At 50.9% G+C, this 13,998-nt stretch overlaps 1 protein-coding gene across 1 annotated transcript in view; it reads right to left on the minus strand.

Moving 5' to 3' along the window:
* The window catches only part of Galnt16 (polypeptide N-acetylgalactosaminyltransferase 16), an 86,568-nt gene that overhangs the window by 20,140 nt on the left and 52,430 nt on the right, over positions 1-13,998 (minus strand). The window contains exons 2-9 of the mRNA XM_087911696.1: positions 12,433-12,590; positions 9,103-9,201; positions 8,443-8,510; positions 6,775-6,840; positions 4,653-4,774; positions 2,701-2,788; positions 438-522; positions 32-135 (exon numbers count right to left, since the gene is read on the minus strand). Of these exons, the coding sequence (XP_087767822.1) occupies positions 32-135; positions 438-522; positions 2,701-2,788; positions 4,653-4,774; positions 6,775-6,840; positions 8,443-8,510; positions 9,103-9,201; positions 12,433-12,590 (790 nt within the window). The remainder of the gene's footprint in view (positions 1-31; positions 136-437; positions 523-2,700; positions 2,789-4,652; positions 4,775-6,774; positions 6,841-8,442; positions 8,511-9,102; positions 9,202-12,432; positions 12,591-13,998) is intronic.

Below are 13,998 nucleotides of genomic sequence, written 5' to 3' on the forward strand. Positions count from 1 at the left end.
GGTTTTTAACTGTAATTATTTATTGACTCACCGAAATTCTCTCCTCCCCAGATGTCCATCTGGGCGTCATACTTTCCCAAGTGATTAAACCAGGACTTGTCAATCACGAAGATTCCTCCAGCTATAACGGGTGTCCTGGGGTGGGGGTGGGGGGACAGAGAGTGAAGTGCAATCATGAAACCAGGAACCTCTCTTCTGGACCCAACTTCCTACCTGCAAAGTCCCTGGGACAGGAGGCCTGGCCAGCTCTCAGAGCCCTTACAACTATTCCCATGATCTCCATCCTCTCTGTCCCTACAGGCGGGTCTGATGGCCCCGACAGAGTCGGCACCTAGACTAGGCACCCTCGGGAGCCCTGGGGAATACACCCTCCCAAGAGCCTCCCAGGCTCCTGATGCAGGAAAGAGGGGGGCTCTTCAGAGGTCAAGCAGCCTGACCTGATGGGCTTGGTGGGGTCTGTCCGGGTCATCTTCTGCTCCAGTGGGATCTGTTCCCACTTGAAATGCAGACTCCAGTCGAATCCTACGGGCAAGAGGGTGGGTTCAGGGAAGAGCCTGTTGAGGGCTCTGGACCTTACCCTCCGCCCTTCTGTCTCTTTTGATCAAAGCAGGGTGGTAGAAGCTACTGTTCCGTCACTCACATGAAGACCTGTGCCTACCTCATGAGCTGTCGACCTACTGACCACACAAATACCACAAAGTGTATGATGTGTGCACAGAGATCCACAGTGCTAAAAATGAAGTCAGATGAGGTATCCATATCATATTAAGGTCAGTCGGCGCAGCTCACCCACGGGTTGGTTTTTTGACTAAAGATCTGAATGAAGGCCACAATCCATACAGACATCTGGGGAAAGGGAATTCCAGACGGGGGCAGCAGCAACTGGGTGATGGTTTGAACAAGAAGGAAGTCAGTGGGCTTCTACAGCTGAATGCTTGGTTCCTAGTTGGAACCGTTTGGTAAAGGTTAGGAGGTGTGGCCTTGCTGGAGGAAGTGTTTCGCTGAGGGTAGGCTTTGAGGTTTTAAAAGTCCACGCCAGGCCCAGTTAGCTACGCCTGCCTCTTGTTTGTAGATCAGTTGTTGGCTCTCAGCTATTGCTCCACCGCCATACCTGCCCGCCTGCTTCCCACTGTGATGGTTATGGACTCGTCCTCTGGAACCACGGGTCCCAAATTAAATGCTTTCTTTTATGCGTGGCTTTGGTCATGGTCTATTGTCACAGCAATTGAAAAGTAACTAAAGCAAAGTACAAAGGCCCTGAGGTGACTTCTCAGAGGGGAAACAGCTGGCTTCCCTTAAACTCGTACCCAACTCCAAGGTCTAACTCCTGGTTGGGTCCACTTAGTGGGTAACCATGGACTAAAGAAGAACTATCCCTCCTGCCCGTTAGCTCCCATAACAGACACTCTAGAGCAGGGGCATCCAACAGAGCTTTCTGTAACGACAGACATGATTTATATCTATCTGGTTCAGTGGGGTCACCGAAACCTTGTGTGGCTGCCAAAGCTTCACGTGGGTTAAACACTTGGTATGTAGCCAGGACATCTAAAGAACTTAAGTGTAAATCTTATTTAATTTTAATTAATTTAAAGAGCCACATGTGGCTACTGTCATCTGGATGGGACAGCCCAGTGTCAGGGTTCATAGTTGTCCAAAGGGGTAATAATCATTGGATAATCACCAAGCCAAGCCATATGCACCATAGAAAAGTGTCCAGCAGGGGCTGGAGCAGAGCTTCTGAACCTTCCTAAGACTATGATACTTGAATACTGCTCCTTATGCTGTGGTGACTCCAACCATAAAATGATTTTCTTTGCTACTTCATAACTATAATTTTGCTACGGTTACAAATTGTAATGCAAAAGATCTGACATGCGATCCCAGAGGGGTTGCGACCCACAGGTTGAGAACCACTGGGCTAGAGAGATGGCTCAGCGGTTAGGAGCATCTGAGGCTCTTCAGAGGACCCAGGTTCCATTCCCAGCATGCACACGGTGACTCCCCACCACTGGTAACTCCAGTTTCAGAGGATCGGATGCCCTCCTCTGGCCTCTGTGGACATTGCGTGCACATGGGGACACATGCACACGCATAAAATATAAATAAATGAATTAGTGTTTTAAAAACCAGGAGTTACATGGAAGAAAAAAAAAACCAACATGAGGTTAATTTGAATAAAATGGTCTTAAGCCAGTCCGTCTAAAACATTTCAGCATGCAATCCAAACAGAACACCGGGGAGATCATTTGCATTATGCACAATAAAGTCCTAACCACTGCTGAGGGTTTTATATACTTAACAGCCCATGGCCAATCTGACCAGCTGCTTCAGGGCTCACTGGCAAGTGTGGTGAGCAGCTGCTGTGACCGCCTGAGGGACGTGTGCTAAGAATTCAGGCAAGGCCACAGGCTCTTGCTCTTCCTGTCCAGACAACGTCTGCTCTCCGGCAAGACTCCCCTGGGCCTTTGGCCAAGCTCTTTGTGCCAGCAGCCCTGGGGAGGGGAGGGAGTGATGAATGACTGGCTAGCCCCACCTCTGACTGTGTGAAGCACTTCCAACCCAGGGCTCTCCTTTGTCCCTTCTCATTTTCCCTTCGCGGGGAAGGATTGGCAGTGTGAGACTTGTGGGAGAACACTCGATCCAGGGTTTTCGCCTGCCTCCTTCCAAGCCTGGATGCCCTCTCTGAGGAGCAGGACCCACCTCCTCGGAGATCTGCAGATGCTGCTAAGTAGGCGAAATTGTCCAGGCTGATGACGTCAATGATGGGGCTCACCACACGGGTGTGGTCCTGGAAGAGGAGGATGAGAAGATGTGAGGTCAGGGATTTCTGCACAAAGAGGCCTGGCTGCATGCTCTAAAGAGGGACCTCTGGAACACAGGGTGTCACAGCCTCCCCAGGCTCCTGGAAGATCCTGGAGGCTGGACTAGATCACCACACACACCACGCTGCACGCACAGTGCTGCTCTCCCAGCCTCTTCCTCCTGGGTCACTTTGAGCCCTTCTGGGACGTCACCTGCTCTGTGATGCCTTCCCTGACAGCTTGCAGGACGCCTTCCTCTCCCCATCATGGTCTAGATGGGGCAGCAGCTCAGCCGCTGCACGGATGGCCTCTTCTGCCACAGTTCGGGCTCTTCTGCTCACTGTTATTCACCTCCCTACCTTCTGGAGTTGAGTCTCCCCAAATGGGAACCGACAGCAAAGGGCCAGGGACTTTATGATTCCACTTTAAAGTCAGTCACCTCCCAGGACACAAATCCAATTTCATTTTTTAAAAATATACAGACATTTTTTAATTAATTAATTTTTTTATGTGCATTGGTGTTTTGCCATGGGTGTTGGGTCCCCTGAAACTGGAATTACAGACAGTTGTTAGCTGCCATGTGGGTGCTGGGAACTGAACTCAGGTCCTCTGGAAGAAAAACCAGGGCTCTTAACCATTGAGCCATCTCTCCAACTCCCCACAAATCCAATTTCAAAACATCAGTGTATAATACAAACCTCCATGATTTCTTGAGTGGGGGGCTAAATCATATTGTACACCCCAGGGAATACCTAATCCCACTTGGTAGGCCCTTTTAGCACTCCATCGAGGGGCACAGATTAGAGCCTCCCATTTAGGATTCTAATCCCCTCTTATCCAAACCAGATGTGATGACACACACTCATTTAACCCAGCACTCAGAAGGCTGAGGCAGAGGATGGTGTTCAAGGACAGCCTAGGCTATCTAGCGAGACAACAATAACAAAACTGCTCTTTAAAAAAGTCTCTTAGAGGGGCTAGAGAGATGGTTTAGTGGTTAAGAGTACTGGCTACTCTTCCAGAGGAACAGGGTTTTAATTCCCAGCAGCCACAGGACAGCTCACAAGTGTCTATAACTCCAATTCTAGAGGATCTGACACCTCACACAGACATACATGCAAGCAAAACACCAATCGATGCTCATAAAATAAAAAATAAATAAATTTAAAAATTCTCTTTACATATATTTTTATCTACCTGCCTACCTGCCTACCTATGTATATATGTGTATGCATGAGCATTCCAGAGCATGAACGCGGAAGCAAAAAACTTTTTCCTCTTTTTCCTTCTCCCTCTTCTTCCCTTCTTCCTCTCACTATGTCGCCCAAGTCAGTCTGAACTCATGATTCTCTTGCCTCAGCTTTGAGAGTTTGGGGATTATAGGCACATGGCACCACATCCAGCTGGGGTTATCTCCCTCCTTCGGGTTGAGCTGTGACTGCCTCCTTCTTTTCTGCCATCCCATCCTGATGAACAGCAGGCATTCAGTGGAAACCTCCTGCTCCCTCTGCCTTCTTGAACTCCAGTCTTCTGCTTCTGTCTGGCTTCCCAGCCTGACCACAAACTCCCCCAGCCCAGGACCCTGTCTTTCTAGGGAGATGAGTGGCACCACTCACAGCGTGAGCTTCTTGGCTCGCCAAACTTGCATGCAGTGTGATTCTCACACCCGCAGCGGGGACAAATGTGACAATTATCCCCATTTTGGGGTGAAGCAGCTGGGTGGGGTGGAGTCTCTCAGGGAAAGCAAACCCTGAGACCTCCTACAGTGCCAGCCTAGCTCCTCAGAGAGTGAGGGTTGGGAGCATCAAGGGCATCTCCGGAAGGGGCCCAGCTCCCACAGACGCGGCTCACCTCCATCACCCGCTGTAGCATGGGCTGCAGCCACTCCACGTTCACCTCGCAGTGACTATCTAGAAAGGTGAGAACCGTGGCTCCTGCAACATCTGCCCCACGAACCCGGGAGCGGATCAGCCCTGCAAAAGGAAAGGAAAGGAAAGGGGTTGAGCCAACAGCCTACCAGTGTCCCCCAAAGTCCCAGGGCCCTCACTGCTTCAGGGGCTGAGGTTCTGCGCTATCGCAGCTGGCCACTTCTTCCTGCCTTCATTTGCTGTCCTTCCTCTCTCCCCTTCCTGGTCCCCCAGTGACATTCCCCAAGTGCCCATGATGCTCTAGATACAGATGGGCAGTCAGGCTAAGCGGGTGGGACTGTAGCTTGGTGCTGACAGACCAGATGACAAAACCTTCCTGGTTCCTTCCAGCTGCACAGTCAGATGTGACAGGGAGAGAATCTTGACTGAGCAGAGCTTGAGTTTGTATGCCAGCCCTCACTCTCTGAGCCTCACCGAGTTCCCTCCCCTCCCTTCTTCCCTCTTTCCCTCTCTTTCTTTCCTTCCTTCTTTGCCCCTTATTTCTCTCTTTTCTTTCTTCAGTCCTGGGGAGCAAACACGGGGTCTTGTACACACTAGACAAACACTCTTCCGCCGAGCTACATACCCACCCCTAAGCCTCAGTTTCTCACCTATAAGATTAAAAACCACCATAGCCCAGCCTGTCACTTCACAAAGCAGAACAAGGGGAGTGCCCGACACCAGAGAGACCAAGTGCATCAGGTTTTTCTCTCCCATCTCCATTTCCTGATGGTTTCACTAGTTGCTTGCTAACCTGCTTTGTCTTGGCCCTTCTGCTGAGGACTGGGAGGGGGAGGGTCTGTCTGCCAGGATAGCAGAGACCCAGCTGGTTCTGCCCTGGCCAGAGCAACCACCCACGTCCTGTGTGAACTGTGGGAAGGGAAGGGCCTCATGCTGAAACCTCTGGATATAGGTCACTTTCTAGACAGACTTCCCTGGCCACACCTTCGCTCTTCACTCTGCCTATAACTAAGTGTCCATCTCCCCAAAGGGCCTACGTCCTGTCTTTCTACTTAAAGGTATAGGAAAAGCATCTGCCCATAAATTTTCATTCACTATTGGCAAAATCCCAGGACAACATGTCCCTAAACCTGATCGTCCCTGTTGTACAATGGCTGGAGAGATAGTTTGAAGGTCCTTACGGCTCCTAGGCTTACATGGCCTTTTTTCTACAATATCTATCACATATTTCTCTCACTCAAAATCTCTGTGGCTATGTGCCTTATCAATCCTAAGGGTGTTCTGGCTTTTCAAGGTCCTCTTTCATCTCAACCCACTGTCTACAGCCCCTGTTGACTAGGTGTGAGTTCTCACAGGAAGAAAGAACACCTGGAGGGGGACTAAAAGACCGGCCTCGAGTATGTCACAGACTGGAATCCTGGCTTCTCTATTCACTACCTTCGGCAATTATGGTATCTCAGCTCTCTGCAGGCAGAACAGGAACAATGGCTGTCACAACTACGTTTGAGAGCATCAGCCAAGTCAATGCCTGCCACAGCCCTCCAGGGAAGAGGGGCTGCTAGCACCAATGTGTACCTGTCAGCTCCTGCCTCTGACTGCAGAGTGCTCCGCCTGCCATGTCCTCCCTTGCTCGCCATCACCTGTCTCATGCAGTGCCTGCTACTCCTCCACAGACATCCCTCCTACTCAACCTGCTCTCTCTCCTCCTTCACACTCTTTACAGTAGCATAAACAGTCTGTGGCGAGGCTCATTCTGATCCCCTGGGCACACACTACACACTCCAAGGACAGCAACTGTGCTTGGGACTTCTCTTGTGTCCCCTAGATGGCTGGATGCTATACTGTGCCATCACGGATGCTCCAAAACACCCTTTGATTGGTCACGCCTTTTTTCCTTCCCTTTGGCTTTCGCAAGGCCTTCTACCACAAGGCTCTTGTTCATTCTGACAGCAACCTTGTAAGGCAGGAGAGTGCCAGCACTGCCCCATTTCTCAGAAGAGACAACCAAGGCAGCCAGGTAGGATTTAGGATAGCACAGTGTCCATTGGGAGTGGGGAGACCACCACAACACAGTCCCAGGGTAGGAACCTGTATCCAGCACTCACCTTCCCGCCTGTCATTGCGAAGACACTTGACCTTGGGGATCCTGGTCAGAAGCAAACAGTCTTCAGCTGAGGGCAAAGCATTTAGATACGGGCATCAGATCATACCAGCAGTCATGGCTGAAGAATAGCCCTGTCCTCACTCCTTGGCCAGGTGAGGAGTAGGTGAGTGCCTATGAACCCAATTCCAGCCCAGCGGGCATCAGAGAGCACCTGCCATATTTAAGGGATTCTTCTTCCTATGGAAGTCATAATGATGAAGGATGCTGTGGATACTGTCCCAGGTGTATATGTGTCTGTGTGTGTGCGTGCACGCATGCATATCTATATCTCTCTGTGTATCTGTGTGTCTATGTGTCTCTGTGTGTATGTATGTGTCTATCTGTGTCTGGGTGTATCTATGTCTCTCTGTGTGTCTGTGTCGCTGTGTGCATATGTGTGTACCTGCTGTCTCTGTGTCTTGGTGTATGTATGTATATATGTCTGTGTCTGTGTTGCTGTGTGCATATGTGTGTACTTGCTGCCTCTGTGTCTTGGTGTATGTATGTATATATATCTATGTCTGTGTCTCTGTGTGTCTGTGTGTGTGTATCTATGTCTCTCTGTGCATCTACATGTCTGTGTGCATATATGTGTGTCTATCTGTGTTTGTGTGTGTGTATCTATGTTTCTCTGTATGTGTGTCTGTGTGTATGTGTGTGTCTGCTGTCTCTGTGTCTCTGTGTGTGTATATGTCTATGTCTTTGTCTCTATGTCTTAGTGTGTGTATGTGTCTATGTCTGTGTCTTTGCGTGTCTGTGTGTCTATGTGTCTGTGTACATATGTGTGTGTCTATCTGTGTCTGTCTCTGTGTGTGTATCTATGTCTCTCTGTGTGTCTGTGTCTCTGTGTGTGTATGCGTGTGCCTGCTGTCTCTGTGTCTCAGTGTGTGTATGTGTGTGTGTGTCTATGTGTCTGTGTCTCTCTGTGTCTCTGTGTGTGTGTGTGTGTGTGTGTGTGTGTGTCTGTGAAAGTCCACTTGCCCACGTGTGTAGGCATGGAGTTCTCAGATGTCTTCCTCTTTGTCCTTGACCTTATTTTCTGAGACAGGCTTTTTCACTGAACTTGGAACTCACAGTTTTGTAGACTGCCCGGCCAGTGAGGCACCTACCACCCACACATCTCATTCTCCTGAGCACTAGGTGACAGATGTACATTCTGGTGCTTGGCTTTTCACATGGGCGTTGCATCTCCAAACTCAGGTACTCAGGGCTTAAACAGCGAGCACTTTATCTACCAAGACATCCCTCAGCCCCACTGGGTCAGGTCTGTTTGTTTGTTTTGTTTTTTTGAGATGGAGTTTCTCTGTGTAACAGTCCTAGATGTCCTGGAACTAGTCCTTGTAGACCAAGCTGGCTTCGACCTCACAGAGATCCTCCTGCCTCTGCCTTCCTGAGTGCTGGGATTAAAGATGTGTGCTACCACTGTCCAGCACGAGTGTACATTTAAACAATGCCACTCTTGCCCTTTGTTGGGTGCCAGGATAGGATGCATCTCAGAAAAGACCAAAGAGTCCCTTCTTGACAGAGGGTGTGAGGGGACCAGGATGGCTGCAGAGAGCTTATCTCAGCATTTCGGGGGACAGCGAGGGCGGGGCGTGGAGCGGCACACCAAAGGAAGATGAACACTTACGATCTGAACTGAAGTCGTCCACTAAAATGATTTCCTGGATCAAGTTGGCAGGAGTTCGGTTGAGAACACTGGAGCAGCGGTGGGAACAGAACAGTGGAGTCAGTCTCTCTTACACGTCCCTGTAAGAGCCTCTCCCGCCATGGGGGCTCCTGCTGCCCCCAACTCCCCACAGTTGGGAGAGATGTCTGTCTTTCTCTGGGAAAGGATGCCCAAGCCTCATTTCTCCAAGAAATGCCACTGAACGCTCCTTTCTGAGTCCCATTTTCATCTAAGTGTATTGGGGAAGTGGGATTGGGGCAGGTTAAACTTGTCTACAAACTCAAGCTTAGACTGAGGGCAGAAGGGGCATGTCTCTCTGAGTCTGTAGCAGGTACCTGCTGTGCTGATACTCACCTTTCTAAGGCCTCATGGCCATCGCTGTCTCCCAAGAGACTGCTGAAATGTCTACCCTTGTTTGACCTTGGGTTTGCCTGTTGTTGACTTCTGGGGTCTCCCAGAACATTCACCAGGCCCAGCTCCTCAGAAGGAAAAGACCTACCCTCCCAATGCTCACTGGTTTCCCCGCTGTCTGCACACCATCCCTAGCAACAAGGTCCTGTCTAGTCAGAAATTTCACGAGCCACCTGAGACCTCACGGGGCAGAGCCACGGAGGGTCTTACCTCTTCACTGTGCGCAGGAGTGTGGAGCGAGCCTCATTGTGGAAGGTGATGATGACGCTGGTGGCTGGCAGATCCGAGGAATAGGACAAGGATGGGCAACTGGGAAGAGGGCAGGGAGTCAGAGGCAAGGAGGGGTGGGCAGGGCACGCTTAGGCAGCTCAGGGCTTTTCTGTATCCACTTGGCTGTGCCCTGGGACAACTCTATAAGGTGGAGAAGGAGACAGCCTGCCTCCCACGACATGATGCTCTATCCCACGTGGACCTAGCACCTACATGCTGCCTGGTCTGGGGGTCCAGGAAGGAAGCAGCAGATTGAGGGAGCATCCCAACTCGGCGGCGGGGGGGTCTTCACCAAAGATCTAAAGCCTTTTGGGTTAGGATCAGGTTTAGGTGTAGGTCCCAGGATACAGGAGCCAAATAGCAATGCCACTTATGGGATAGGGTAGGAGGACAAGGTGATGGAGGGAGAGAAAACCATCCTTCTTTTGCTTTCTCACACCCTGATGTTTTTCTCCTTCCTGTCTCCCAGCTCTGGTACATGGCCAGGAATTCTTCCCACTCTGCCTGCAGGGTGGGAGTAGAGGGAACTTCCCTCGCGCTCTCCACTCTCTGGATCTCTGTAGCACCAACAGCCCCTGCGAGAGCCATCAGGCAGGGGCAAACCTGCAGGATAAGCGGCTTCCCAGAAGACACTAAGGGCAGTTCTTGCTACTCTGCTCCCTCCTCAGCAGCCCTGGGCTCCCCCACCTACAGTACCCTATCTTTGGACCCCTGACTCCGGTTCCTCAGGAAGGAGAATTAAAAATCTCCATTCCTGTCGCCCTTCCTCCCTATCGTGTCTGTAAATGTATTCATTCCGAGCTCCAAACCGCTGGAAGGCAGCCGCCTCCACTGGTTTTCCTAAGCGATGTTCTTTATTACAATCGCTGCAGACAGCCCCAGCAATGACTATTTTTTCATTACAGCGCTCACTCCACTGACAGTTGCTCACAGCCTGAATTCCCAGGCCCAGATCCTGCCCTGCAGAGAGGCCGGGTCAGACAGGCAGGGAGTCTCACTGGAGTGAGACCTCCGGGAACAATCCTAAAGAGCTTTAAAATATCTCTCTTTGAAAGGGTTGTGGGGGAGGGGCGTTCTCTGCCCCCCCCCCCAGAAGCCAGGCTGCTCCCGAAGGGGTGAGGATCTGGAAACTGGCGCAAGCTTGATTAACTGGACAGCCTCCTCTCGGTGCCTTGGAACACAGACCTGGGCTCCAGTTCTCGGTCCTGGTCCCCAGCCATCACATGTCTAAGCAGAGAAACTGGATAACAGCATCTTTCTCTCCTTGCAGGAGGCAAACCTCCTACACTTGTCTGGAGGGCAGACACGAACCTCCCACACACTCACATTCTCCTGGGATTTAGATGGTGGGTAGGGCTGCCCAATTCCCAGGAGCCAGGAGTTGTTCAAGAGGCTGTCCATGTCTACGTTTGTGGAGGTTTTCTCATGGTCCTAACAAGTCAGTCTTGTGCAGTTTCCCACTCTTTGTTTCCCTTGACAACAGCGTCCTAGACAGAGGCCAGGACCAGGATCTAGCCTGCAGCATGGAGTCCAGCAGAAGCTGGAGCCTGGGAAGGCAGGGTGTGCAAGAGCACACCGATCAACCAGGCTAGCTCCTCCTCCGCTCCCTCTGCACAAGTATACATGTGCATACACACACCCTGAACCACCTCATCCCTCTGAGAGGGCCCAGCAGCAGCACAAGGTACCTGAGCAACCCACCACTGCCCTGATGTGAATAGCTCTGGCGCCATTCCGGAGACTCAGCTTCTCAGTGAACCGTGACTAAGAAGGTCAAGGTGGGGTGAAGTGGGGAAGGTGGACGGAGATGGCAGTCAAGACATAGATTCCCAAAAGAGTTGAGGACTAGGTTAGCCATGAGTAGGGCTGTCCACCAAAGGCCTTAAAGAGTAGCACATGAGCCTATGGTTGCCTGCAGTGGAGAGAGAGGAAGTTGCCCCCAGGCTCACTGACAAAGGATTGACGTTCAGGGGAGGAGCTGCCAATGTTTGCTCAGCAGTTGAGAGCTGAGGCAGGGAGAGAGTTGCGAGTTTCAGGGCTAGCCTGGAGTACATACAGTGATTCCCAGGCCAGCCTGTGCTACAGTGTAAAACCTTGTCTTGCTCCACCACCCCTGCTCCCCATTCACACAAAGAAAAGGAAAAGAAGAAAGGAAGACACAGGAACATTCCATACTAACTGGAGGGTAAATGAGGCCAGGCACGAGGGACAGGGCTTCTGAGGAAGGAACAGAATGTTTCTGAAGGCGAAGGCAGGAAGTGGAGAAGTGGCTGCAACACACAGTCTGGATGGGATATATGGGACTAAACCCAGCAAGAGGGCTGCTGCCTAGCCGGGGTCCAGTCACACTGAGCAGGGGACTGGGAGAAACCTCATGGACCCTGGTCTAGAACCTTGCCCACCTCCCACAGAAGACTAAGGCACAAGACCAGACTATATTTTCAGGGGCTGCTGGGGTGGGGTGTAGAGCACCACGCCCGTCTGTGCTCTATGCGCCACCATACAGTTTGTGAATCAGGCAAGGGGCTGGAGATTGAAACACGCAAGACTCAGAGACAGAGACACGGGTCATCCTTGAAACAGGAATGCCCCAAGAATGCCCCCTTTATTGTGTCCAGGGGCAGCTTATATAGGGATCCTTAACTGATAGCCACGCCCCAGCCAAACACACCAGAAACCACTCCCCTGCCATCAGGAACTTCTGAGGGTCTCGGGCTCAGAGCAGCTGCAGGCTTTCTCAGAGCAGAGGAAAACAAGTTGTTTATAAGAAATTCAGGATCTGGGGGTTCACTGCTCCCAACAGTGGGGGAAGGCAAGAAAGAGATGGGGCAGCTACAGGCTCTCACCATTAAGGGGGGCAGGGCTGGAGACCCCGCTTCAGCTATGTAGCTCACCTCCTTGGACTTTCCTTGAAGTTCCCTGGCAGGCTGTCCTTGCTGGGGTGCCTGACTGAGGGACCGAGGGGCCCTTCTGGCTTCAGTTGGGGGTTCCCTTGACCTTCCCATTGAAACCCAGGGGGCAGGAGCATGCTGAGGGTGAGGTCTATTGAATGTCTAAGCCACTAGGTGGAGAATGAGGATGTCTTCCATATTTGCAAAATACATGTGATTTGCATGTGTGCATGTTCACACGCAGAGAGACACATGAATAAAATAAATAAATGTAAGAAGAAAAACAATAAGAAACACACACAAATAAAATAAAAACCGAGCCAAACAATACTGGTCTTTTCTCAGTTCTCCCTTCCTGTCCACACAATGGAGGCTATACCTGTAATGGCGAGTGTCCCGGATGGGCCGGTCTGGGCTCAGCTTGTCACTCTCCAGCTGGTTGAAGGCATGTTGTCTGTATGGGTCCTCTCCCGGCTTCAGCTGCTTGGCTGACAGGTATGCCTTCTCATCAAAACCTTTGGAGGGTGTTCCTGTCACCTGCGACAAAGGTCAGCATCAGAGAGGACCCAGGCAGGAGGGTTCCACCGGTAGTAAATGGGGGAAGATACAGTCAGGACATGCCAGGAGTGTGCCAGCTGGGCCCTCTTGTCTCTTACTCCCCCCCCCACTTAGAGAATTAGTAAATTATAAATCTGGATTCAAAATAGCCATTCTTGGTGTTGGAAGGGGTATGAGCACTGGCCGTTGTGCATGTGCACACATGTGCAGAGGCCACAAGATGCTGCTGCTCTGAAACTCACCGATTTAGCTATACTGGTTGGTCAGTGAGCTTCAGCTTGTCTCCGCCTCCTGCACTGGGGTTACAAGCACATACCACTACACCCAGCTGCTGCTTCTTCTAAGGTTCTGGGCATCTGATTTAAGGTCTTCAAGCTTCGTGCAGCGGGCATGCTAAGAGCTGAACTATCTCCTTAGCAACGCACACTGGCCCTAGTTCTGAAGCCAACACTCTCGGCTGGATATGGAGAGGGTATTTCCCAGAGTGAATCAGCTGCCTGGGGTGAGGTCTCCTAAGGAGACTGGAGAGGGTACTTTGCTGATGGACTGTCTCTTGAGAAAGCACTTGAGCCTGGCTCTGGGTTAGGCATATACAGGCTGCCCATGGAGAAGAGCCAGAGCTTGGACAAGCTGCTACACAGTGTTCCCATTCACATGGAGCAAGCCATCAACATGCTAATGCCCCAAGCCAGCAGGACCAAATGTATTAACACAGTGCTGGAGCGTCTCTGGGACTTCTGTTTGCTGCTTCAGTGGCTCCGTGTCTGATGCACTGGGCCCACAGGTTCTGACTGCTAAGCAGAGAGGGATAACATATAAACCAGCTTCATACTCCTTCAACACACCCTATCCTGGGTACCAAAGTCCCTGGACACGGGAAGACACATCAGAGATGAATGGATGGATACATGCATTCTGACATCTCATTATTTGAGTCAAACTGCAGAGCTAAGACACTACCAACTGTGACTACATCCCAGCTCTAAATCTTCTGCCCAACCAACGGCCCTGGGCTGATGGAGGGAGCAGAAAGGAGAGGAAGAATTGTCCACTCACAGATCCAAAGAAGACACGAACGCATGCCTCATTTTATTATTTTTTAATACAATTCTTTATTGATTCTTTGGGAATTTTACAACATGTATTACAATCCCACTCACCTTACAGTCCCTCCATACCCAACCCTCACCCCTGCAGCATACCCCTCAAATTAATTAAAATACAAACAAACAAGCAAACAACAGCAAGAAAACCCACCTCACCCCTCTGTCTTTCTAACACCTCTTCATTCATCCTCGTGGCATCAGGAGTGAGGTGTGTCATGCTGTATGGCCTTTTGTCCAATCAGCCCCACCCACAAAATATTCATTGCAATGAGTCATTGGTC

Source organism: Myodes glareolus, chromosome 11 (assembly GCF_982192425.1).
Source record: "Myodes glareolus chromosome 11, mMyoGla1.1, whole genome shotgun sequence".
NCBI classification, from domain to species: domain Eukaryota; kingdom Metazoa; phylum Chordata; class Mammalia; order Rodentia; family Cricetidae; genus Myodes; species Myodes glareolus.